The 24,342-nt window shown below is 47.2% G+C and overlaps 1 protein-coding gene across 11 annotated transcripts; it reads left to right on the top strand.

Annotated features, from left to right (window-relative positions):
- Positions 1–61: 61 nt before the first annotated feature.
- LOC103658437 (glyoxylate/hydroxypyruvate reductase B) lies at positions 62–24,254 on the top strand. Of its 11 annotated transcripts, none has more exons than XM_040632396.1 (9): positions 69–141; positions 10,262–10,416; positions 10,561–10,895; positions 12,408–12,505; positions 16,524–16,908; positions 17,720–17,891; positions 19,291–19,469; positions 21,688–21,784; positions 24,049–24,254. In XM_040632396.1, the coding sequence occupies exons 5-9, from the start codon at positions 16,527–16,529 to the stop codon at positions 24,203–24,205; spliced, it is 987 nt and encodes a 328-aa protein (XP_040488330.1). In that variant the 5' UTR covers positions 69–141; positions 10,262–10,416; positions 10,561–10,895; positions 12,408–12,505; positions 16,524–16,526; the 3' UTR covers positions 24,206–24,254. The 11 variants fall into 11 exon arrangements, with proteins under 11 accessions (XP_040488332.1, XP_040488330.1, XP_040488333.1 ...); XM_040632395.1 differs by lacking the exon at positions 69–141 and having other exon boundaries at positions 10,054–10,416; positions 10,561–10,671; positions 10,821–10,895; XM_040632397.1 differs by lacking the exon at positions 10,262–10,416 and having other exon boundaries at positions 125–141; positions 10,821–10,895.
- The last annotated feature ends 88 nt before the right edge of the window (positions 24,255–24,342 follow it).

Below are 24,342 nucleotides of genomic sequence, written 5' to 3'. Positions count from 1 at the left end.
GCGCTCGCGCCGACGTGAGCGTGCGCGCTCGCGCCGACGTGAGCGTGCGCGTGTCCGCCGACGCGGGGCGCGCGCCCGGCGTTGGGAGGGGTGCGACAGCCGAGGTCCAGGTTTGCAGTCTGCGCGGGCGGTGTGCTTGAGGTAGGTGGTCTGCGCCCGGACCCCGCGGGTTAGGTGTTCGGAGGTGCAGCCGCGGTCACGAGGGGCCCGGCTCTGCCCGACTTGTCAGTCCCAGTCAGGCCGGTCGGAGAGACCCAGCTTCCCCCCGGCGCCACGGTGACCCGGGGGCGCGGAGGGGGCCGCTGGCTGAGCGGGCCAACGAGGCGGGGTTCGGGTCCGGGCTGAGAGGACCCCTGGGACTAGGGAGGAAGGAGGGACTGGACAGGGAGGACCCCTGGGACTGAGGGCGAAGGGCGGAATGGACGGAGAGGACACCTGTGACTGGGCGGAGGGCGGACTGGACGGAGAGGACCCCTGTGACCGGGGACAGAGGGGACCGCAGGGCAGAGAGGATGACATGGCTGAAGAAGGACTTGTCCTGTTTACTCCACACCAAGTCCCTCGAAATTAATCGTGGCAGTCATGTTTTCCAGACATATATGCAGTTGATTTACTTGTCAAACCAGTTGGAAGAGTTCTCCAAGCTAAAGCATAAGTTGTTGTATAGAATACATATAATATAAAAGTTACTATTCAACCATCACCCGTGTCCACCTTGAGATGCATCTTTTTTGTTAACAGGCTTATTTGAGAATCATGTACATACTGTAAGATTCGCTCATTTAAGTGAAAGTGGTTTTTCTTAAGAGTGGCAGAACCACCACTGTAATCTAATTTTAGGAAGTTTTCATCACCCTGGAAAAAATCCTGTGCCCAGTTAGCATCATTCCCAGTTCCCTCTCTTCCCTTCCTCCTCTGGCAACCACTAACCAGACGTTCCATCCGAGTGGAAACATGTACGATGGAGTCTTCTGTGACTGGCTTCATTCAGCATCACGTTCTCAACCCTCATAGTGTAGTGGGCATCAGGATTTAGTTCCTTCTTATTGCTGGCTAATATTCCATTGTATGGATATATGCATTTTATTTATCCATCAGCTAATTGACCCTTTCTGTTTCCACTTTCTGGCTATTATGTGAACATCTGGTTAAATCTTTATATGGATTTAAGTTTTCGTTTTTCTGGATCTATGTGAGTGGAATACCTGGGTCAGATGATAACTGTGTTTAACATTTGTGGAATTGCCAAACTGTTTTTAAAAGTGGCTGCATTTTTTTTTTTTTAGATTTTATTTATTTATTTGAGAGAGAGAGTGAGCGAGGTAGAGCACAAGTGGCGGGGACAGGGGCTGAGCAGGGAGCCTGATGTGGGGCTCAATCCCAGGACCCTAAGATCATGACCTGAGCCGAAGGCAGATGCCCAATTGACTGAACCACCCAGGTGCCCCATGGCTGCATCTTTTAACATTCCCAACAGCAAAGTGTGAGGGATTTGATTTCTCCACATCTTTGCCTACACTTGTTATTTGTGTATTTTTTATTATGGCCTCATGGTAGACGTGAAGTGATATTGTTGTTTTGACTTGCATTTCCATAATGGTTAACGATCTATAGAGCATCTTTTCATATACTTATTCTCCATCTGGAGAAATGTTTGTTCATATCCTTTGCCCATTTAAAAAATTGGATTAGTTATCTTTATTATTGAGCTTTAAGAGTTTCATTAGATACATGTCTTTTAAATATTTCTTTCTGTTCTGTTGATTGACTTTTCACTTTTTATTGGTATCGTTTGCAGCACAAAAGTTTTAAATTTTCATTAGTTCCAGTTTATCTGTTTTTCCTTTTGTTGCTTGTGCGTTTGGTGTCGTATCTAAGAAACCATTGCCTAACTCAAGGTTGGAATATTTACTTCTGCTTCCTTCTAAGAGTTTTATAATTTTAACTTCTTTTTTTTTTTTTTTAAGTAGGCTCTAGGCCCAGTGTGGGACTTGAACTCATGACCTGGAGATAAAGAGTTGCATGCTCCACAGACTGAGCAGCCAGGTGCCCCATTAACTTTTACTTTTAAGTCTATAACCACTTTGAGTTAACTTTTGTGTATGTTGGTGTTAGGTGTCCAACTTCGTTCTTTTCCATGTAGATACCCACTTTCCCTATCAAATGGTCTTGGCACCTTTGTTGGAAATCAGTGGACTTTAAATGTAAGGATTGATTTCTGGATTCTCAATTCTATTCCATTGATTTGTAGGTCTAGCCTTATGTCAGTACCACAGTGTCTTGATTAGTGTAGTTTCATAATAAGTCTTGAAATCAGGAAGTATGAGCCCCCCAACTTTATTCCTTTCCATGATTGATTTGGCTCTTCTGGGTCTCTGTAATTTCCATATGAACTTTAGGATTAGCTTGTCAATTTCTGCAAAAAAGGCAGCTGGGATTTTGATGGGGATTGTGCTGACACCGATTTGGAGAGTACTGTATTGCCATCTTAACAATGTTAAGTCTTCTATGGGTATAGGATGTCTTTCCATTTACTTAGGTCTTTTTTATTTCTATAACATTTATATTTTCCAACGTTCACATGTTGTCCTTTTTTGGGGGGAGATTAAATTTATTCCTAAGTTTTTTTATTCTTTTTTTTTTTTGAAGAGTCCATTTATTTATTTATTTGTCAGAGAGAATGCGCGCGTGTGCAAAAGCAGGGGGAGGGGCAGAGGGAGTGGGAGAAGCAGGCTCCCCACTGAGCACGGAGCCCCATGCGGGACTCAGTCCCAGGACCCTGGGATCATACCCTGAGCTGAAGGCAGCCGTTCAGCCAACTGAGCCACCCAGGTGCCCTGGGGTTTTCTATACAAGATCATGTCATCTGCAAATAGGGACAGTTTTACGTCTTTTCTAATCTAGATACTCTTCATTATTTTCTTGCCTAACTGCCCTGGCTAAGATATGCAGTACAATGTTAAATAGAAGTGGCAAGAGAGGGGCGCCTGGGTGGCTCAGTCGTTAAGCGTCTGCTTTCAGCTCAGGGCATGATCCCAGGGTCTTGGGGTCGAGCCCTGCATCGGGCTCCCTGCTCTGCTGGGAGCCTGCTTTTTCCTCTCCCACTCCCCCTGCTTGTGTTCCCTCTCTCGCTGGCCATCTCTCTCTCTGTCAAATAAATAAATACAATCTTTAAAAAAAAAAGAAAGAAAGAAAGAAAGAGAAAAGAAGTGGCAAGAGAGAGGTGCTTGAGGGGCTCAGTCAGTTGAGCGCCCGACTCTTGATTTCAGCTCAGGTCATGATCTTAGGGTGGTGAAGTTGAGCCCCAAGTGGGGCTCCATGCTCAGTGGGGACTCTGCTTGAGATTCTCTCTCCCTCTCCCTCTGCCCCTCCCCCTGCTTGTGCACGCACCTGCGTGCTCTCTCTCAAATAAATAAATCTTAAAAAAAAATAAAAAATAAAATGCTTACGTGTTTCAAAGCAAGAAACCAGACTAGCTTTCTCCAGATTATGCAGAGGAAAGAATAGTTTACACTTTCTTTGTCCATCACTCCTTAGGATATATGAGGAAATATGTTGGGGAACAGTGTGACATCATTTCTTTGGAAGAAATTGTGGAGTGCTGTATATTTCCATTTTCATTCTCTTACCTTTGGAGAAGAAAGAGGTGTTTCCACCTAACCTCAAGCCAAGCAAAGAAGTTCCAAAAGGACCTCTCCCTCTGGGTGGGGTGTGGTCAGGAGGGGAAAGAACCTGTCACCCAGGATTGTAAGTTTGCTTAGCTGCAGAAATCCCTATGTCCAGACCTGCTAAAGGGACCAGAGTTGAACTTTTGGGAGGAACCCTCAAATGTATAGAGTATGGTCTCTGTGAAAGTGACCAATGCTCAACCTTAAAAATGCAATTATCCAACTGCAGAGAAATAGATAAACTGAGGTATACTTGTAAAGATGAATGACTGAGCCTCCGCATAAACAGAGATGAGTCTCACATACTGATGAGCTTAGACAAAAAGCAGGTCACCAAAGACCACATAAGGTATGATTCCTGAGCAAAAAATTCAGAACTATGCCAAGCCAAACCAGGTATTGTTTAGGCTAATTCTACCTCTGTCTTTATCTGTAGGCACATCTCATTTTACTGCACTTCACAGATACTGCGTTTTTCCACAGGTTTAAGGTTTGTGGCAACTCTCAGTGCCGCTCTTCCAGCAGCATTTGCTCGCGTCCCGTCTCCTGTATTTTGGTAATTCTCGCAGTATTCCAGATGTTTTCATTATTGTGATGTTTGTTGTGGTCTGTGGCTAGTGGTCTTCGATGTTAGTTTGTCACTGTGTCACGTCAACAGCAGTAAGCAGGCTTAGTGAGACCACTCGCGGCTGTGGACGGTGAAGCGCAGTGCGACTTTCCACTCAGACCTTGTTCGTGTGCCTTTAAGTCTCTCTGACCCTCCTCCACGGGGAGGTGGATGTGAGGGTTTTCCTCCCGTCCTCGTTTGGCTGCCTCTCACACGCTTTCCTTGCCGCATACTTGATAGCTGGGCATTGGGCTGACGAACTTGGATTCAGTTACAGTGTAAGATGATGAACTTAATTGGTAAATGTGTGTGTTCTGACTGTTCCACCCACTAGTCATTCCCCATTTCTCTCCCTCTCCTCAGGCCTCCCTAGTCCTTGGGACACCACAGGATTGAAATTAGGCCTGTTAATAACCCACATGGCCTCTAAGTGTTCAGCTGAAAGGAAGAGTCATACAACTCTCACTTTAAATCCAAAGTTAGAAGTGGGGATGCCTGGGCAGCTCAGTCAGTTAAGGGTCTTCCTTCGGCTCAGGTCATGATCCCAGGGTCCTGGGATGGAGTCCTGCGTCTGGCTCCTTGCTCAGCAGGGAGTCTGCTTCTCTCTCTCCCTCTGCTGCTCCCTCTGCTTGTGCTCTCTGGCTCGCTCTCTCTGTCAAATAAATAAATAAATAAAATCTTTTTTAAAAATTAATTTAAAAAAGAGTTAGAAGTAATTGAGCTTATTAAGGAAGGCATGTTGAAAGCTGAGATAGGCCAAAAGCTAGGCCTCTTTGTGCCAGACAGCCTAGTTGTGAATGCAAAGGAAAGTTCTCGAAGGCAATTAAAAAGATCTACTCCAATGGACCCACAAATAACAAGAAAGCAAAATAGCCTTATTGCTGATATAGAGAAAGTTTGATCTGGATGGAAGATGAAACCAGCCATTCTCTTAAGCCAAAGCCTTATCCAGAGCCAGACCCTAACTCTCTTCAATTCCGTGAAGGCTGAGAGAGGTGAGGAGCTGTGGAAGAAGAATTTGAAGCTGACAGAGGTTGGTTCATGAGGTTTAAGGAGAGAAGTCATCTCCATAGCATACAAACGTAAGACGAAGCAACATGTGCTGATGTAGAAGCTGCAGAAAGTTCTCCAGAAGATGGAGCTGAGACAATTAACAAAGGTGACTACTAACCAACATATTTTCAACGTAGATGAAGCAGTGTTCTATTGGAAGTGCACGCCATCTAGGACCTTCATAGCTATAGAAGTCAATGCCTGACTTCAAAGCTTCAAAGGACAGGCTGACTTTCTTGTTAGGGGCTCAAGTACCTGGTGACTTTTAGTGGGAGCCAATGACCATTCTGAAAACCTAGGGCCCTTAAGTACTATGCTAAATCGACTGGGCCTGTGCTCTAGAAATGCAACAACAAAGCCTGGATGACAGCACATCTGTTTACAGCATGGTTTACTGGGTATTTTAAATCCATTGTCGAAACCTACCCCTCAGATGCCTTTTAAAATACTGTTGCTCATTGGCAAGACACCTGATCACCCGAGTGTGGTTGGATATGTGCAGTGAGATTAGTGTTATTTTCATGACTGCTAACTGAACATCCATTCTGTAGACCATGGATCAAGGAGTAATTCCAACTTTCAGATCTTATTAAATACGCATTGTAAGGCTATATCTGCCACAGATAGTGATTCTTCTGATGGATATGGGCAAAGGAATTTGAAAATCTTCTGGAAAGAACTCAGTATTCTAAAGATTTTATTTATTTTAGAGAGAGAGCATGAGCTGGGGGAGGAGCAGAGGGGGAGCAAGATGGAGAGGGAAAGAATGTCAAGCGGACTCCATGCCAAACTTGGAGCCTGGTGCAGGGCTCAAACTCATGAACTTGAGATCATGACCTGAGCCAAAACCAAGTTGGACACTCAACTGACTGAGCCACCCAGGTACTCCAAGGATTCACTATTCTAGATGCCATCAAGATCATTTGTGATTCCCAAAAATAATAAAATACCTAGGAATAAACTTAGCCAAAGACGTGAAAGACCTATAGTCTGAAAACTATAAAACATTAATAAAAGAAATTGAAGATGACACACAAAAATGGAAAGACATTCCATCTCATGGATTGGAAGAACAAATATTAAATGTCTATACTACCCAAAGCAATCTACGGATTTAATGCAGTCCCTATCAAAATACCAACAGCATTTTTCACAGAACTAGAACAGACAATCCTAATATTTGTTTGGAGCCACAAAAGACCCCAAATAGCCAAAGCAATCTTGAAAAAGAAAAACAAAACCAGAGGTATCATAATTCCAGACTTCAAGTTATATTACAAAACTGTAGTAATCAAAGCAGTATGTTACTAGCACAAAAATAGACACATAGATCAATGGAACAGAATAAAGTCCAGAAATAAACCCACATTTGTATGGTCAATTAATCTTCAAAAAGGAGGAATGAATATGTTGGAGAAACTAGACCACTTTCTTATACTATACACAAAAATAAACTCAAAATGGATTAAGGACCTAAATCTGAGACCTGAAACTGTAAAAATCCTAGAAGAGAGCACAGGTAGTAATTTCTCTATTGGTCATAGCAACATCTTTCTAGATACATCTTCTGAGGCAAGAGAAACACAAGCAAAAATAAACTATTGGGACTACATAAAAATCAAAAGCTTCAGAAACAAAACAGGATCATAGGGGAAAAGAGGGGAAAAAAATAAGATGAAGTTAGGGAGACAAACCATAAGCATCTCTTAACTATAGGAAACAAATTGAGAGTGGCTGGAGAGAAGGGGGGTAGGGATATGGGGTAACTGGGTGATGGGCATTAAGGAGGGCACATGATGTAATGAGCACTGGGTGTTATATGCAACTGACGAATCACTGAACTCTACCTCTGAAACTAATAATATACTATATGTTAATTAATTGACTTTAAATAAAATTAAATAAAAAGCTTCTGCACAGGGGTGCCTGGGTGGCACAGCGGTTAAGCGTCTGCCTTCGGCTCAGGGCGTGATCCCGGCGTTATGGGATCGAGCCCCACATCAGGCTCCTCTGCTATGAGCCTGCTTCTTCCTCTGCCACTCCCCCTGCTTGCGTTCCCTCTCTCGCTGGCTGTCTCTATCTCTGTCAAATAAATAAATAAAATCTTTAAAAAAAAAAAAAAAACTTCTGCACAGCAAAGGAAACAACCAACAAAACTAAAAGGCAGCCTACTGAATGGAAGAAAATATTTGCAAATGACATATCCAATAAAGGGTTAGTATCCAAAATACATAAAAACTTATAAACTCAATACCAAAAAAACCCCAAATAATCCAATTTAAAAATGAGCAGAAGGCATGAACAGACATTTCTCCGAAGAAGACATACAGACCAACAGACACATGAGCAGATACTCAGCATCACATCATCAGGGAAACGCAAATCAAAACCACAAGGAGGTAAACCCTCACATGTGTCAGAATGGTTAACTCAGGAAGACAAGAAACAGCAGGTGTTGACAAGGATGTGGAGAAAGGAGCCCTCATGCACTGCGGGTGGGAAAGCAAACTGGTACAGCCCCTGTGGACACAGCATGCAGGTTCCTCAAGAAATTAAAAATAAAAATACCCTATGATCCAGGAATCACGCTACTGGGTATTTACCCAAAGAGTATGAAAACACTAATTCAAAGGGATACATGCGCTCCTATGTTTATTGCAGCATTATCTACGACTGCCAAACTACGGAAGCAGCCCAAGTGTCCATCGATAGGTGAATAAAGAAGATGTGGTATATATACAATGGAATGTTATTCAGCCATTAACAAGCCATTAAAATATTGCCATTTGCAACAACATGGATGGATCTAGAGAGTATGATGTTAAGTGAAATAAACCAGAGAAAGACAAATACCGTATAACTTCACTCATATGTAGAACTTAAGAAACAAAGGGGGAGGGGCACCTGGGTGGCTCAGTTGGTGAAGCGTCTTCCCTCGGCTCAGGTCATGATCCCAGGGTCCTGGGATTGAGTCCCACATCGGTTTCTTGCTCAGTGAGCAGTCTGCTTCTCCCTCTCTCTGTCCCTCCCCCCAACTCGTGCTCTCTCTCTCTCTCTCAAATAAATAAAATCTCAAAAAAAAGGGGAGGGAAGAGACAACCCAAAAAACACTCTTTTTTTTTTTTTTTTTTTTTTTAAGTTCATTTATTAGGGATGCCTGGGTGGCTCAGTTGGTTAAGCCTTCGGCTCAGGTCATGATTCCAGGACGTTGGGATCCTTGCTCAGCAGGGAGCCTGCATCTCCCTCTCCCTCTGCCTGCTTTGTGCTCTCTCGCTGACAAATAAATAAAATCTTTTTTAAAAAAGGTTCATTTAAGTAATCTCTATACCCAACATGAGGCTCAAACTTACGACCCCGAGATCAAGAGTCATGTGCTTTTTCAACTGAGCCAGTCAGGAGCCCCCAAACATTCTTTTTTAAAAAAATTAATATTATTTTTTTTAATCCCCAAACATTCTTAACTATACAGAACACACTCCAGAGAGAAGGTGGGTGGGGGATGGGTGAAATAGGTGAAGGGTATTAAAAGGACACTCGATGAGCACTGAGTAATATAAAGGACCGTTGAGATCACTATACTGTATACCTGAAACTAGCACTGTATGCTAACTACACTGGCATTAACATTTTTTTTAAAGATTTATTTATTTATTTTTAGAGAGAGAGTGTGTGTGTGTCCGTGCTTAGTGGGGAGAAGGGCATAGAGAGAGGGAGGGAGAGAATCCCTGCTGAATGAGGAGCCTGATCTGGGGCTTGATCTCATGACCTTGAGATCATGACCTCAGCCAAAACCAAGAGTCAGTGGCTTAACTGACCAGGCACCCCTGGAATTAAAATTTGGGGAAGAGGGGGGCGCCTGGGTGGCACAGCGGTTAAGCGTCTGCCTTCGGCTCAGGGCGCGATCCCGGCGTTATGGGATCGAGCCCCACGTCAGGCTCCTCTGCTGTGAGCCTGCTTCTTCCTCTGCCACTCCCCCTGCTTGTGTTCCCTCTCTCGCTGGCTGTCTCTATCTCTGTCGAATAAATAAATAAAATCTTTAAAAAAAAAAAAATTGGGGGAAGAGGTCCAAATATCAACATTAACAGGAGTGTTGATGATGTTGATTCCAAAGTCATGGTTGACTTTGAGGAGTCGAGGACTTCAGTGGAGGAAGTCACTGCAGGTGTGGTGTAAACAGCAAGAGAATGAGAGTTAGAAGTGAGCCTGAAGATGGGACTGAGTTGCTGGGGTCTTAGGATAAGACTTGACAGGGTGAGGAGTTGCTGCTGCTGCTGTTTTTTTAGAGAGAGAGAGCGCACGTGCACGAGCAGTTGTAGGGGAAGGGGCAGAGGGAGAGGGAGCACTGAGTGCAGAGCCCAATGTGGGGCTCCACCCACGAACCCCAGATCATGACCTGAGCTGAAATCAAGAGTTGGATGCTTAACCGAAAGCCCAGGTGCTCTAGGAAGTTGCTTCTTACAGATGAGCAAAGAAATTTTTAGAGATGGAATCTACTCCTGGTGAAGATGCTGTGAAAATTGTTGAAATGACAACAAAGGATTTAGAATATGACCACGTTTAGTTGATAAGGCAGTAGCAGGGTCTGAGAGGACTGACTCCAGTTTTGTTTTTTGTTTTTTGAAAGATTTTATTGATTTATTTGACAGAGGCAGCCAGCGAGAGAGGGAACACAGGCAGGGGGATCGGGAGAGGCAGAAGCAGGTTTCCAGCAGAGGAGCCTGATGTGGGGCTCGATCCCAGAACGCCGGGACCACGCCCTGAGCCGAAGGCAGACACTCAACGACTGCGCCACCCAGGCGCCCCTGACTCCAGTTTTGAAAGAAGTTCTACTGTGGGTAAAATGCTATCAGATAGCATCATGTGCTACAAAGGAATTGTTTGTGAAAGGAGGAGCCAGTCGATGTGGCCAACTGCACTGTTGTCTTGTTTGAAGAAGCTGCCATGGCCGTCCCAGCCTTCAGCAGGCACCGTGCTGACCCGTCCACAGCCATCAACATCCAGGCAGGACCCTCCAGCAGCAGAAAGATTACGGCTCACAGCCCAGATGGTGGTTCTCATTTTTCTGGAATAAACTATTTTAAAATTAAGGTACGTACATTTTTTTAGACACAATGCTCTTGCGTAGTTAATAGAAAGTTACACAATACTACAGTATTGTGTAAACATAATTTTTATATGCACTGGGAAAGGAAAAAAATGACTAGCTTTATTGTCACAATCGCCTTATTGCAGGGGTTTGGAACCAAACGGGCAGTACCTCTGAGGTATGCCGTGTCTCACTGCATTCACAGTAGGGGTTATCTCTGCACAGCAAGGAGCGGCACAAAAACTTCAAAAGTCGGGGTAATGCTGTATTTCTTAAGCTTGGTGGCACATGACGGGCTCATTTATTACTATTTTTATAACTCACACACGTTATACATATTCTTATGTGCATTTAGTAATAAAGTTAAAGCCAGTTTTATCAAATTCTTCTTATTTTTTTAATATAGTGACTTCCAACTGAACACAGCAGGGCTTCTGGCGATCTGGATTGTTGCTGAACTGAAGTTGGTAGAGCACTCTGGGTGGGTTATTTGGATACTGATAACATCCGTTTTTTGCAAGTCAGTGCTTGCTTAAGACCTTTGTTATGATCTTGAGATAGAAGTAGTAAGACTCCATGTGCTCTTTCGGTCTGTACGTTCCGGGCATTTCTGTTTTGGGAAGCTTCCCTTCCTTTCTTCACATTTAATTCATTCCTTAGTAATTCAACAAATCTTTATTGAGTGTATATGTGTGCTGGACAGGGTATGGAGTGCTTGAAATGGACTTCAGCACGTCTGAGTTCCTGCCCTCATGGAGTGGGTCTAGCAGAAGGCCTGATCTTACCAGAAAATCAAACATTTAACTTGGATCTGTGACAGAGTCTATGGGGGAGAGTCCAGGGTGAGCACATTTAGCAGGGGGTTTGGGAAAGGCTTCCCCTAAGGGATGACCTGCAAGATGACTGAAGACTAGGGGAAGGTGTGGGTTTGGGTCCAGGCAACCTGGGAGCAAGTCCAGGGCCAGCCGCTGGCAGTTTGAGGCGACTGGCAGAAAATATGCAGCTGACATGGTAAGAACACACAAGGGGTTTGCAGAAGTGGGCAAGCCAGGAAATGGGGGTCTCCGAGGCTGTGCTCAGGATTTTGGACTTGACCTATGAGCAAGGCGAGCTGCCCAGGGGCTTTAGCTGGAGGTGAACATACCAGCTTTATGTATTTTTCAGTCACTTAGGCTGCCATTTGGGGGGGGGAGGATAGCAAAGGGAGTCCATGAGGAGAGGGGAGTCAGGTGGTGTCCAGAGGTCGGTGAGACAGGGGGTAAAAACTTGAGAACCGTCACAGTAGAGGCGGCAGGTAAAGTTAGGACTGGAGGACATACTGTTCACTAAAGAGGCGATGTTAACCCCAACCCTAACCTGTTCTTAGTAGTACCATTTGGTCTTTAAAAAAAAAACCAACATAATTAGCCTAGACGTTTCCCCAGATAGTATTTTTGACAAAGTAAGTGAAAATTAATAAAGGGAAATTTCACTAAAATGGAGTTGGGAGGCCAGAAGGGGGTGCTCCCCCGTCCTACCCTGAAAGGTCAGTTACAGGAAGAATCATCAATTACAGGCCCAGCAGGAAAAGATGCGTGTTACATCTCCTACAAGAAATCGGCTTTTCCTGCAGCCTAACCGATGGCAAACTGTCATTTCTCTAAGGGACTTTGTCCAGCTTTCTCCTAATTTGTTGGACCAGCCTATGGTTTTTGCCATAGTTTGCTTGTCTTCAGTTGCAATTCCTCCCCAAAAAGCCCTTTTTGCTGGCCTAAGGGCTTGGCCAGGCGGCCTCGGGGTGGGTCTGGCATCCTGGGGGCGGGGTGAAGGGTGGGTTCGGGGTGGGGCCTGTGGACTCAGGGCAGGGCCCGCAGAAGGTGGTGCTGGGGCGAGGTGGGGACTGGGGCGGAGAGCTGGTGCGAGATCGCTGTGCTCCTTGACCTGTGCCGTTCACTGTCAAGTAGGTGCTCCAGAGGCTAGGGTTTTTTTTACCTTTTCTCTTTTTTTAAAGTAGTCTCCACGCCCGCCTGGGACTTGAACTGACTACCCTGAGATCGAGTCGCTTGCACTACGCACAGAGCCAGCGAGGCGCCCCTGCCGTCTTTTGAAAAGGTAAATTGTGCCCCTGGGATTTGGCCTGGGCCAGAGACTGGATCAGACTCTGCCACATGGGTGTGGCTGTGACCTTGGACCTCACCTGGAACAGGTGGGCCAAGTAGAATTCTGGTGCCCATCCAGACCTGCATTGCTCAATCCTAAAGATTTAGCAAGGGAAATCCGATCTCATTATTTATACCTGCCTGCTGGAGAGGATTTAAGGTAGCCTCAGGGACTCTGCCAGAATCTAAACATCAGTTTGGACAGGTATTTACTATTTTTCTAAGCTCTCGGCAATGGCAGATTAAGCTTTATTTAATTTATTATTTATTTTTTTAAAGATTTTATTTATTTATTTGACAGAGAGATCGTGAGCAGGGGCTCCCCCCTGAGCAGGGAGCCTGACCCAGGAGGGTCTCATCCCAGGACCCCGGGGTCATGACCTGAACCGAAGGCAGACCCTACACTCACTGAGCCCCCCAGGTGCCCCATATGGCAGATTAAGCTTTAAATAGATAGGATTCAGATACTCGTATCAGATTTTAGTTCATAATTTACTTCCTTACATGAATTCAGTTATTTCTTTCTTCAGGGTTTAGCAACCCTGCCAGGCCATTTCTCTCTCTCTCTCTTTAAGATTTTATTTATTTATTTGTCAGAACATGTGAGCACGAGCAGGGGGAGCAGCAGAGGGCAAAGCAGACTCCCCGCTGAGCAGGGAGCCTTGTGTGGGGCTGCATCCCAGGACCCCGGGGTCATGACCGGAGCCGAGGGCAGACGCTACACTGACTCAGCCCCCCAGGTGCCCTGACAGGCCATTTCTTAAAGCACCTGTGTTTGCTGGTAGTTGAGACACATTTTGATAGTATTGATTTTAAGTCATGCTGGATTTGCTGATAACTGGTGACTGGAGAAAGCTCACAGAAAAGCTGTAAATGATGCATTTCTCTCTAACCCTGAACCAGCAAGGAATCTGCAAGCTGTTTGGCATATCTTAACTTTTTTGGGTCCCCTTATCTAGTCAAGTGCTGATTAGATCATTCCCATCAAATCCAGAATCTCCTGCTGGGGGTAATAGGAAAGGAGAGGGGCTGACCATGGTACCACCTACCCCTCATTAAGGAGAATTCTTGTTTTTCAACCTGTTTTCTGAGCCCCTTTTGTGCACAAGCTGGGCCCGTGGTCTGTGTGGGGGACCGAGAAGAAAGGACTTTAGTTTTGGACTCACAGAGAGAGCGGGACTGCTGGTAGAGAGAATGGACTTTCACAGGGGTTGGAGAGAAGATCAAAGCCAGGGGCATGGGTCTGAGGCGAATCTTGCACATTGGGGAAGTGAGGATGATTTGGGGGGTATTGGGCCCATCTATCCAATATTAAGGGAGAAAGACGCATGAGGAAATAGGATTTTAAGAAATTCTACTGTGGGGGCACCTGGATGGCTCAGTTGGTGAAGTGTCCGACTTCAGCTCAGGCTGTGATCCCGGGGTCCTGGGATTAAGTTCTGTATCAGGCTCCCTGCTGCTTCTCCCTCTGCCGCACACCCTGTTCACGCTCTCTCTCTGAAATAAATAAGTTTTTTAAAAATCTTTTTCTTTTAATAATAATTTTTATTATATTATGTTAGTCACCATACAGTATATCCCTAGTTTTTGATGTAAAGTTCCATGATTCATTGTTTGCATATAACACCCAGTGCACCATGCAATATGTGCCCTCCTAAATACCCATCACTGGCCTATCCCATTCCCCCACCCGCCTCCCCTCTGAAGCCCTCAGTTTGTTTCCCAGAGTCCATAGTCTCTCACGGTTCATTCCCTCTTCTGTTTACCCCCCCTTCATTCTTCCCTTCTTCTCCTTCTGATCTTCCTATTTCTTATGTTCCATAAATGAGTGAAACCATATGATAATTGTCTTTCTCTGCTTGACTTATTTCACTTAGCATTATCTCCTCCAGTGCCGTCCATGTTGCAGCAAATGTTGAGAACTCGTTCTTTCTGATAGCTGAGTAATATTCCATTGCATATATGGACCACAGCTTCTTAATCCAGTCATCTGTTGAAGGGCATCTCGGTTCCTTCCACGATTTAGCTATTGTGGACAATGCTGCTATGAACATTGGGGTGCATATGGCTGTTCTCTTCTTAAAAAAAAAAAAAAAGGAATTCTGTATTTTTCTTTGGTGTAGTCTGTTAATTTTTAGAGACTTGGGTAAATGTCCAAGTTGTTCTGTTTGAAATGTTAGTAACTTTTGTTCATTGAAAGCTTACAGTTGGTTCTCTGGGCTCTGCATGTTCTCTCACGGTTGGGGCCACCAGCAAGGCTGTGTGTTGCCCTCCTTTTTTGTTTGAGGAAAGTGAGTTTCAGGGAAAGGCCAGCCCAGCAGAGCAGTTGGTCTGAACCCAGATCCCAGCTTGTCTATACCTGATCCTACTTTGCTTGTCTATACCCAATCCTTCTTTGTTTTCCTTTTGGAGGAAAGTTATAAAATATTAAAAATATCTTTAGGAACAAGGATCATAAAGCCCTATTTAATGCATTTGGCAGACAATAACATATCTTTTACTTTCACAGTAAAAAGTGATCAGTTTTATTAGTTAGTCACTGCTGCATACATAACAAATTACCTGAATTTCAGTGGCTGTAAAAACAAACTCTGCGACCTCCCAGGTTTTTTTGGGTCAGGAATCCAGGAGTGGCTTACCCAGGTGGCTCTGGCCCAGGATCTGATGAAACAATAATCGAGGTTGGGCCAGGGCTGTGGTCACCTCTGTGCTCACCAGGCTGTTGGCAGGCTTCTAGAATCTGCTTCAAGCTCACTCACAAGCACAGCCCTACCCACCGCCCCCCCCGGAGTGGGAGAAAGAGAGCCCCTTTGGTGACCTCCGATTGCTTCTGCTGTATTCTCTTCACTAGAAGCACCAGGGTTGGGATCACGCAAAGATGTGGTTGACAGGAGGGGGATCTTTGAAGGTTGTCTGAGAGGCTGCCACCACGGCTGCAGGGTAGAAATAAAGAGCCAAGTAGCATAGGGAGGAAAGTGGGCGTGATGGAGATATTGGTAACTTCAGAGGCATGGGTGCATTGCCCTCAGGTATTACAGGGATTTGTCCAAGGAATAAAATGAATTCCAGGGTCGATGTCATTTAGAAAGTCTAAAGAGTAACTGCAATATAATGATTAATGAGAAATATGTATTCGGTGGTTCAGAGATCAAAATATACCTCAGATGTATTTGGTCTTCATCCACTTCCTAGAAATGCTTATAAGCCAGAAAGGTGACATGGATGCCTTCATGAAGGTGACCTTGGGACCCCACCCCCGGGCAGGGCTGACTGCCAGGAGGACCAACCTTGTGATCAGAGGTTGGACGTTTCAGCCCCACCCCCGACCTCTGGGGAGAGGCTGGCGATGGACTCAGCCAAATGCCAACGATTTCATCAATCCTGGCTATGCCGTGAAGCCTCCATAAAAACCCAAGAGGTCAGCTTTTCGGTCCTTTCTGGAGACCTTCCATGCTTAGGGAAGCGGCACTCTTCCACGACGAGCCGGCCCCAAGCTCCATGAGGACAGAAACTCAGTTGTCTGGCACGTCCCTCTCGGTGTCCTTTATCATATCCTTTGAGGAACTGGGAAGCACAAGGCAGTGTCCCCTGAGTTCTGTGAGCTACTCTAGCGAGTTGGAGAACCTAGGAAGGAGGTGGTTGGAAACTCCAGTCTGCCAGTGGGTCAGAAGCACAGGGAGCAGCCTGGTGCCTGTGACTAGTGTTGGCAGGTGGGGACGGGGCAGCCTTAGAGCACTCAGCCCTCAACCTGTGGGATCTGATGCTATCTCTGGGTTGATAGTGTCAGAATTGAGTTGAATTCTGGGACACTCGGACACTCAGCTGGTATCCTGAGAATTGCGTGGAGTTGTGGGTGGGGGAATCCCCCCATGTTGGAAATTGGGCACTCAGAACCCTAAAAGAGCAGTAGAGGAGCATATTGATCTTTTAAAGACTTTTTGACAGCAAACACTGTGCTTGTCTTTCTGCAGGCCATGGGGGATCAGGACTTACCTGGCGTTTTGGTGGCTGGATTGGAAGGGTCGTATGGTATATGTGAAGATCATGTTGGAGATCTGCAGAAACACTTTAATCTCATTACCATGCAAGAATTTTTGGAAAATAAAATGCAATTTGGCCCAAAGATCCAAGCTGTATATATCTGGGGAGGAAAGCCGGCCGTTGACCAGGAGCTCCTGGGGAGCCTGCCATCACTGAAGATAATTGCCAGCGCAGGAGTAGGTCTCGATCACCTGGACCTGAAGCTCATTGCCAGCTTTGGTGTGAAGGTAGCCAACACACCACAGGCTGTGTCCAACCCCACGGCCGACATGGGGATGGCCTTACTGCTGGCGGCAGCTCGAAGAGTTGTGGAAGGTAAGCAGCCATTGGAGATGCTGGTTTTCCAAAGAGAGCAGATGACAGATACTTAATAACAGAGACGATAACATCATTTTGTCTTCAGACTACAAGTCTTTTCTCGGCCCCGACTTCTTCACACTGTATCCAGGACTTTGCTGCACTTGGGAATCGGAGTCACTCTCGGCAGCCCACTCAGGGCCCGAGCCCAGCTCCCCGGCACATGGCGGCCCGCAGTCTGTCTGACAGCAGCCATGTCCACCCCCACGAGGTTCCTCTCGTTCCCTTGACGGGCGAAGTAATTTCAGTATCTCTGTGGAAATGCCCTTGGGGTCATTCATTGGTCAGTCAGCATGCTCCCCTGGGGTGAAGGCCTCCAAGTGAGAAGGCAGAATCTGACCTCTGCACACCCTGGACATCTCTGGGAGGGTCCCCAGGAAGGGCAGCGTAGCAGTTCAGCCCTCTCCCCTTCCTCCTGGTGGAGCTTGGGGACGAAGGCGCTTGAGGAAAGAGGAAGCGGGAACCAGGCTCTTCCTGGTTCTGGCTGAGGGCTCATGCGCACACACACGTGTACATATATCACCAGCAAATTTTAACCACAAGTGCTTCCTTAATGTAAAAGATGTTGGCATTTTAAAGCTTTCTACCAGGATGTTCTGGTTTTGTTACGAGGAAACTGCCATTTGTCCCCTCCCTTCAGCCCTTTCAGAAACCTTTGTTTGCAGTCGGGGAGGCGTGATGCTGCGGTGTCAGAAGAGCCCAGGAAGGGTGTGGGCTTTCTGTGTGTGGTGCCATCCCCACTATTCACTCTGTTCCTTATATATTTCAGGTCATATGTTGGCTAGTGCACTGGATACAGAGGAATTTTCTACAAATTGGATGGGTCAGGAAGTGACGGGGGCCACTCTGGGAATCATCGGCATGGGCAGCATTGGTTACAAGGTTGCTCAGAGAGCCAGAGCATTCGAAATGAAGATTCTGTATCGCAACAGGAGACGCAGGTAAACGTTCGAACATGGGCCTGAAATTAACCAAGCAGAACTTTGCAGCATCACTGCCTTCAGTATGGCTCAGATATAGGACCCCTCCCTTTTCATAGAACTTCCTGCTCTTTCTCTCCAAAAAATAAGAATGATGGTCAAGAAAGTGATTGTGATTACCTAGGAGTGTGACTGAGACTTTCTTTATTGAAAACATTCACCAGAAAAGAGATTTTAAATTTTAACTCACAATTGTATTTTTCTAAAGTGAAAGGGAGAAGCTGTCCATACTCACTGAGCAACTTGACTGAAGGACGCGTCAGCACTCAGTGAAGGGCCCGCTTCCTTGACTGTGCGGGCTTCTCCCTCAGCCCAATGCCCAGGCTTATTGGTTCTGTCTCCAAACAGCCTTCAGACCTGCCTGTTCTCTCTCACTTCATCAAGGCCACTGGCTCAGGCCCCGTCCTTTCTCACCTGAAATACATATTCTCCTACGGGGCTGCTCACTTCTGCCGTTGACCCTCCAGGCCTCCTTACAAACCAGCCCGATGATGGCCATTGTTTACACCCTTTCAGTGGCTTCCCACTGCCTGTGGACCACATTTGCAGCTGCTGAGAGACTCATGGAGGCATGGTGAGCTGGGAGATTGTGTTTTCAGTCAGTGTTTGCACCATGGGCAGTGAAGAGACTTAGGTGTGGTAACTTTCCTTGTGATGAACACACACCCAGAGGCCGCGGTTCTTCCAGGACCAAGTGTGTGATGTGGGCAGGGTGTTCGTCTCTCCTCGGGGCTGTCCCCTGACCTAGATGGGTGTTAGGAGAGAATTCATGTAGTTTGGAATTCCATATTTGTAGAGCCATGGCGGCTGCCCAGGATGCTGTGACCTCTGGGATCTTGGGGTCTCTGCTGAATAACCAGAGCAGGAGTTAGGATTGGACCAAAACAAAACACAAAAGTCTGCCTGCATCAGACCCCGGATCCTTGCTTTCTGTGTGATAAGCAGCATTCCCAGGCCCTCTCCTGCTCTGTTTGTGTGTTTTCTGGAAACCCGATGTGTTTGCCCACATCAGTGATGCTCTGTGGTCAAGGAAGTACACACTCACGCTCTTACTTGGAGTGGGACTTGCTTCCTTTCAGTCACGTTCCGTTGCCACTGAGCAGGTGTGCACCGTCGGGCTTGTACCAGGCTCTGGGGGGGAGAAACAGCTCCTGGCCTCAAGGAGCCTCCGTCTGTTGAGAAATCCCACAGACCCCCAGGCCTCCCCTCAGAGAACCCAGGGTTACCCACGGGGTTCCCATGGGTCCTGGACCCAGCAGTGAAGGCCGTGTCCTTGGCTCCCCTCAGAAACTCCTTCCTGGGGCGATGTGATGAATTTCTGATTAGAGAACATGGTTTTTCTTCCTTGTTCCCTTCATAGGACATTAGAGGAGGAGGAAGCTGTGGGGGCCACGTATTGTGAGAGTCTGGATGAGCTGCTTCAGTGGTCAGACTTCGTGCTGTTGGCCGTGGGCCTGACACCCCAGACCCAGAGGCTGATTGGGAAGAGGGAGCTGAGTCTGATGAAGCCCACGGCCATTCTCATCAACATCGGCAGAGGTACTGTCTCCACCGAGCGTGCGCCCGCGGGGCTGGACAGTCACGTGGGAGGAAGCGTCCCGGCCGTAGGGCTCCTCTCATCTGCCTTTCTCCTGATGGTGGCACGTCCAAAAATGCCATGTAAACTGGCGGGGGCGGGGGGTGGTGGTGCTGAGTTTGAGAGAGTCTGCTTTCTGTTTAGAAATATTCCTGATTTTTGTTTTCACATCATTTTGAAACTCAAAGTAGTAACAAGAAGGATGAGCATGGTACAATATAGGACTTTCACATCCCAATTTGGGCATCTACTTGGGGTAGAGGCATTACGTTTGGTTTTCCAGGTGTAATTAAGCAGAATTCATGGGGATGAATTTTCTGAGCCTTCACTTTAAAAAGTAGGTAACTTCGTGTTAGTTTGGTTATTCAGCATTTATGTGGTGCTTTGTGTTTATATACAAGACAGAGTTGCACGTGTTGTGGGTTTGTTGGTGTCACATTTATAAGGAATCGAGGGTCAGCGCTGACATCAGACATCCAGGCCACGCACCTTTGTGGGGCTCGGGGCCAGAGGACATGTGGCACCTGGGGCTACCAGCAGCCGCCCGTGTCTCATCTGTAAAAGAAGGAAAATAATGCTTGCCACCTGAGACTGTAATTTGTAAGAAATACATATTTGGTCATTCAGCGGTGGCCTTTATCCACTGTTCTAGCTCTCTGCTCCCCCAACCCTCAAAATTTTCTAAGCGTTGAGAGTGACAAAGGTGTCTTTTGTTAATGAAGGTGACTCTGGAACCCACTCACTCAAGAGCACGGGCTGCTGCCAGGAGGTCCAACCATGCGATCAGAGGGCTGGAACTTTCAGCCCCACGCCTGACCTCTGGCGGGGGGAAAGGGCTTGGAGGTTCAATCAGCCAGTGGCCAATGATTTAATTGATGGTGGCCATGCAAAGAAACCTTCATAAAACCCCAAAAGGACTGGGTTCAGAAGCCTCTGGATTGGTGAACACCTGGAGATTGGAAAGAGAGGCTGTCAGGAGAGGGCATGGAAGTTCCACACCCTTTCCCCAGACCTCTCCCTGTGCACCTCTCCATCTGGCTGTTGGTTCTTACCCTCTGTCATATCCTTTAACAAACAGGTGAACGTGAGCGTTCCCCTGAGTTCTGTGAGCCGCTGCAGCCAATTACGGATGAGGTCACTGGAACCCCCAATCTGCAGCCAGTTGGTCAGAAGCACAAGTCACAGCCTGGGACTTCTGACTAGTGTCTGAATTCGGGGGGCAGGAGGCAGTCTTATAGGACTGAGCTCGTAACCTCTGGGATCGTATGCTATTTCCAAGGTAGACAGTGTCAGAATTGAGTTGAATTCTCAGACACCTTGCTGGTATCCTGAAAATGGCTTGGTCTTGTAGGAGGGGCCCACCCCCCCATGTTGGAATTGGGTCTGGGAACCCAAAAAGAGTTGGTGACGGAAGACAGAAAACTGCACAGTGCTGAGCTAATATGCTTGAGAGTTCTCTAAAAATTCAGACCTTCTAGGTGAGGAGGAAGGACCAGTGCATGCATTAGGTGGTTTCAGTAATGTCAGAGGCTCATGAACATGCCCAAGATTCTGGAAAAACAGCCCGGGAGAGGGCGTGGGACGAGGCTTCTCCAGCAGCAGCCGCCGCACACCAGGGGCACTCTGTGTCCTGACCAGCGGACCAGCCCCTCAGTCGGTCAGTGGAAAGGAGGCTGTCATTGGGCTCCTTGCTGGTCTCTGCCTCAAGGAAGGGATTTTCTTCTCAGCTTCTCCTCTTCCGTATTTGAAGTGACAGTTGTGGAGTGTGCTTGTGGCTTAGTTTTCAATGTGAGTTTGCAGATTAAATGTGGGGGGTTTAACCTGGGGGCTGTGTCCCTAACCTGGGGAGGTGGTGTGTAAAGTGAGACAGGCCCAGGCCTGAGGTTAAACAAAGCGGGGCTCAGATCTGGGTTGACGTTAGTAGCTGTGTGACCTGGGGTCAGGCCTCAGTCCCTCACGTGTGGGATTCAGTGAGATAGCGTGTCTGTGGGGCTTAGCGTACTGCCTGTCACGTGGCTCACCACATCTAATAATGAATTGGCAGAATGAAGCTTGCATGCTCTTTGTCAAGACGTTTGACAGAATCAAGACGTGTTTGGAATAGCAGCTACGGTGACCAAAGCATCCTTCCTGGGTCCTGCCTGCCCGTAGTAACACAGAGGCCTTGTCTCATTGACTCAGGTCTGTTAGTCGACCAGGAGGCACTGGTGGAAGCTCTTCAGACTGGGGTCATCAAAGGGGCAGCACTGGATGTAACGCACCCGGAGCCCCTGCCCAGGTAAGGAAGCTGGACAGAACCACCATCTCTCTCGAGGCATGTACGGCACTCCTCCAGCAGTCACTGCTTTTGGCTTTGCAGCTGTGTTAAGTCACAGACCGGCAGGGTCTTGGCCATGGAGGGGCCTGAGCGGGCCTCTGGTGGCCTGACCAGTTCTGCAGATGGCCAGATGTCTGTTTCAACACCTCCGTGCACAGGGAGCTCTGGGCTCTTGGGCAGAAGCCCCCATGGGTGGACACTGCACCGAACAGTCTTGCTTCTGTCCAACCAAAACAGTCCTTGCCTTACCCAGTGACCCTAGTTTGCCCCCTGGAGCATCAGAGTCCCTGACCATTTTCTTTTTTTTTTTTTTTTAAAGATTTTATTTATTCATTCGACACAGAGAGAGAGACAGCGAGCGAGAGAGGGAACACAAGCAGGGGGAATGGGAGAGGAAGAAGCAGGCTCATAGCGGAAGAGCCTGATGTGGGGCTCGATCCCATAACGCTGGGATCACGCCCTGAGCCGAAGGCAGACGCTTAACCGCTGTGCCACCCAGGTGCCCCCCCTGACCATTTTCTTTACAAACCTCATGTATTGTCCAACAACCGCCATGTGTCTGAGGTTAAGTATCTTCAGGTCCTTTAATCACAGCCTAAGTGGTAGCATTTCCAGACACCTTGTCATTATTGTTGCTTCCGGCACTTTAGTTTTTGAGGTCCTTTGAAAATGTGCTCCCAAGACCTGAACACAGCATTCATGTTGTCGTCTGACCACACGAGTTGGTTTTGCAGCATGTATTCCTAGCAGGCCTATTGCACCCTTAGTTCGTTACATTTTTAGTCAGCAAAAATTGAAATTACTCCTTCAATTGTCTTTTTTTTTTTAAAAGATTTTATTTATTTATTTGACAGAGAGAGAGAGACAGCCAGCGAGAGAGGGAACACAGCAGGGGGAGTGGGAGAGGAAGAAGCAGGCTTCCAGCAGAGGAGCCTGATGTGGGGCTCGATCCCATAAGGCCGGAATCACGCCCTGAGCCGAAGGCAGACGCTTAACCACTGTGCCACCCAGGCACCCCTCCTTCAATTGTCTTTTATGCACAGAATTTTACATTTATTTCTATTTAATGTAATTTGCTTCTGTGTCTAGTTTTAAGAAAGGACATTTTGTTTTTATTTAAAAGATTTTGTCAGGGAGCAAGCGCAAATGCGCGTGCACATGAGCAGGGGGAGGGGCAGAGGGAGCTGGATACCGGTACCGGCCTGGATCCCAGGACGCTGGGATGACCTGAGCTGAAGGCAGACCCTTCACCAACTGAGCCAGCCAGGCGTCCCTGTTTGTTTTTTGAGAGAGAGAGGGAGCATGCATGCATGCATTGGGGGGGGGGGGGGGGGGGGGGGAGGGTGAGGGAGGGAGAGTCTCACGTAGACTCCAAATACTATGGACAGGTGTTGTTACAACTGGCCACGACTCCGTTATTTCTGAGTTCTGAGTCGTGGGGACAACCTCATACTGAGACTGGTGTCCAGCGTGTGCTGTTAGTAGGGCCCACCTCCTTCCTAGCAGGAGGACAGATGTGTTTTCTGAGTAGTTCCTGCCCTTGCTAAGCGTAGGCTCTGTCTTCACTTCGATCAGCCCTGGGGACAAGGACAGTCGTAGTGCATTGATATACATTTCAAGTGGCCCCAGAGAACTTCCATAGGTTTGGGCTCTGTAAGATTCCCAGAGGATGGAGGGTTACTGCTGCATGTCTACTTTGGCCTTTGTATTAAAACAGTCAAGAGGCCCTGCCGGGTTCAGGTCACTGCCCTTTCTTAGTGCTGGTTGCTAGGGTTACCATCATTGTTTTGAATCCCCCTGAGCCCCTTCAGTAACACTTCGTTCTTTTTCCGGGCTGACTCCCATCCTCTGCCTTCTTCTGGGAAGAGAACTCCCCCTAATCTAATTCCAGTTAAATCTTTCCCCTCTGAATGCCACTACTCATTAAAGGCACTTCCAGCCTGTCCTACGATGCCTAGACTAGCACGCAGATCCCCAAGGGCCCTCTTCTGTTTTGTGGGCCAGTGTTACTTAATGCACCCCGTGTCGTCCCATTGTCTGCTAATGGCCTGGCTGTGGCTAGGGTACTTGTTTTTGCGCCCCCCCCCCACTGGGGTTAGATGAGCGGTGGTCCTGCTGTAAGGCCACCCACAGCTTTCCCCTTCCCAGCATGAGGGTATCAAAACAGAATGTGCAGTTAGAGACAAACCATGGGGAATGGTTCTCATCAGCTAACCCCCTTTCAGAGACCACCCTTTGTTGAAGATGAAGAACATCACTCTGACACCTCACGTCGGAAGTGCCACTCACCAAGCCAGACGACTGATGATGGAGAATCTGGTGGAAAGCATCCTGGCTTCTCTCAGTGGCCTTCCCATTCCTAATGAAGTGCTACTTAAATGATCTTATGTGGGCTAATCAGTGCGGTGACATTAAATGGGGGAAAATCTTACTTTGTGTCTTTACGAGCGTCCATTATACAGAGTGGTTTAATGTTCTTTTGGCCAAAGGGTGCCTGGCTGGCTCAGTCGGAAGACGTC

Source organism: Ursus maritimus, unplaced genomic scaffold (genome assembly GCF_017311325.1).
Source record: "Ursus maritimus isolate PB19 unplaced genomic scaffold, ASM1731132v1 scaffold_18, whole genome shotgun sequence".
NCBI lineage: Eukaryota > Metazoa > Chordata > Mammalia > Carnivora > Ursidae > Ursus > Ursus maritimus.
Note: the sequence above shows the minus strand (reverse complement) of the source record. Positions and strands in the feature narration are given on the sequence as shown.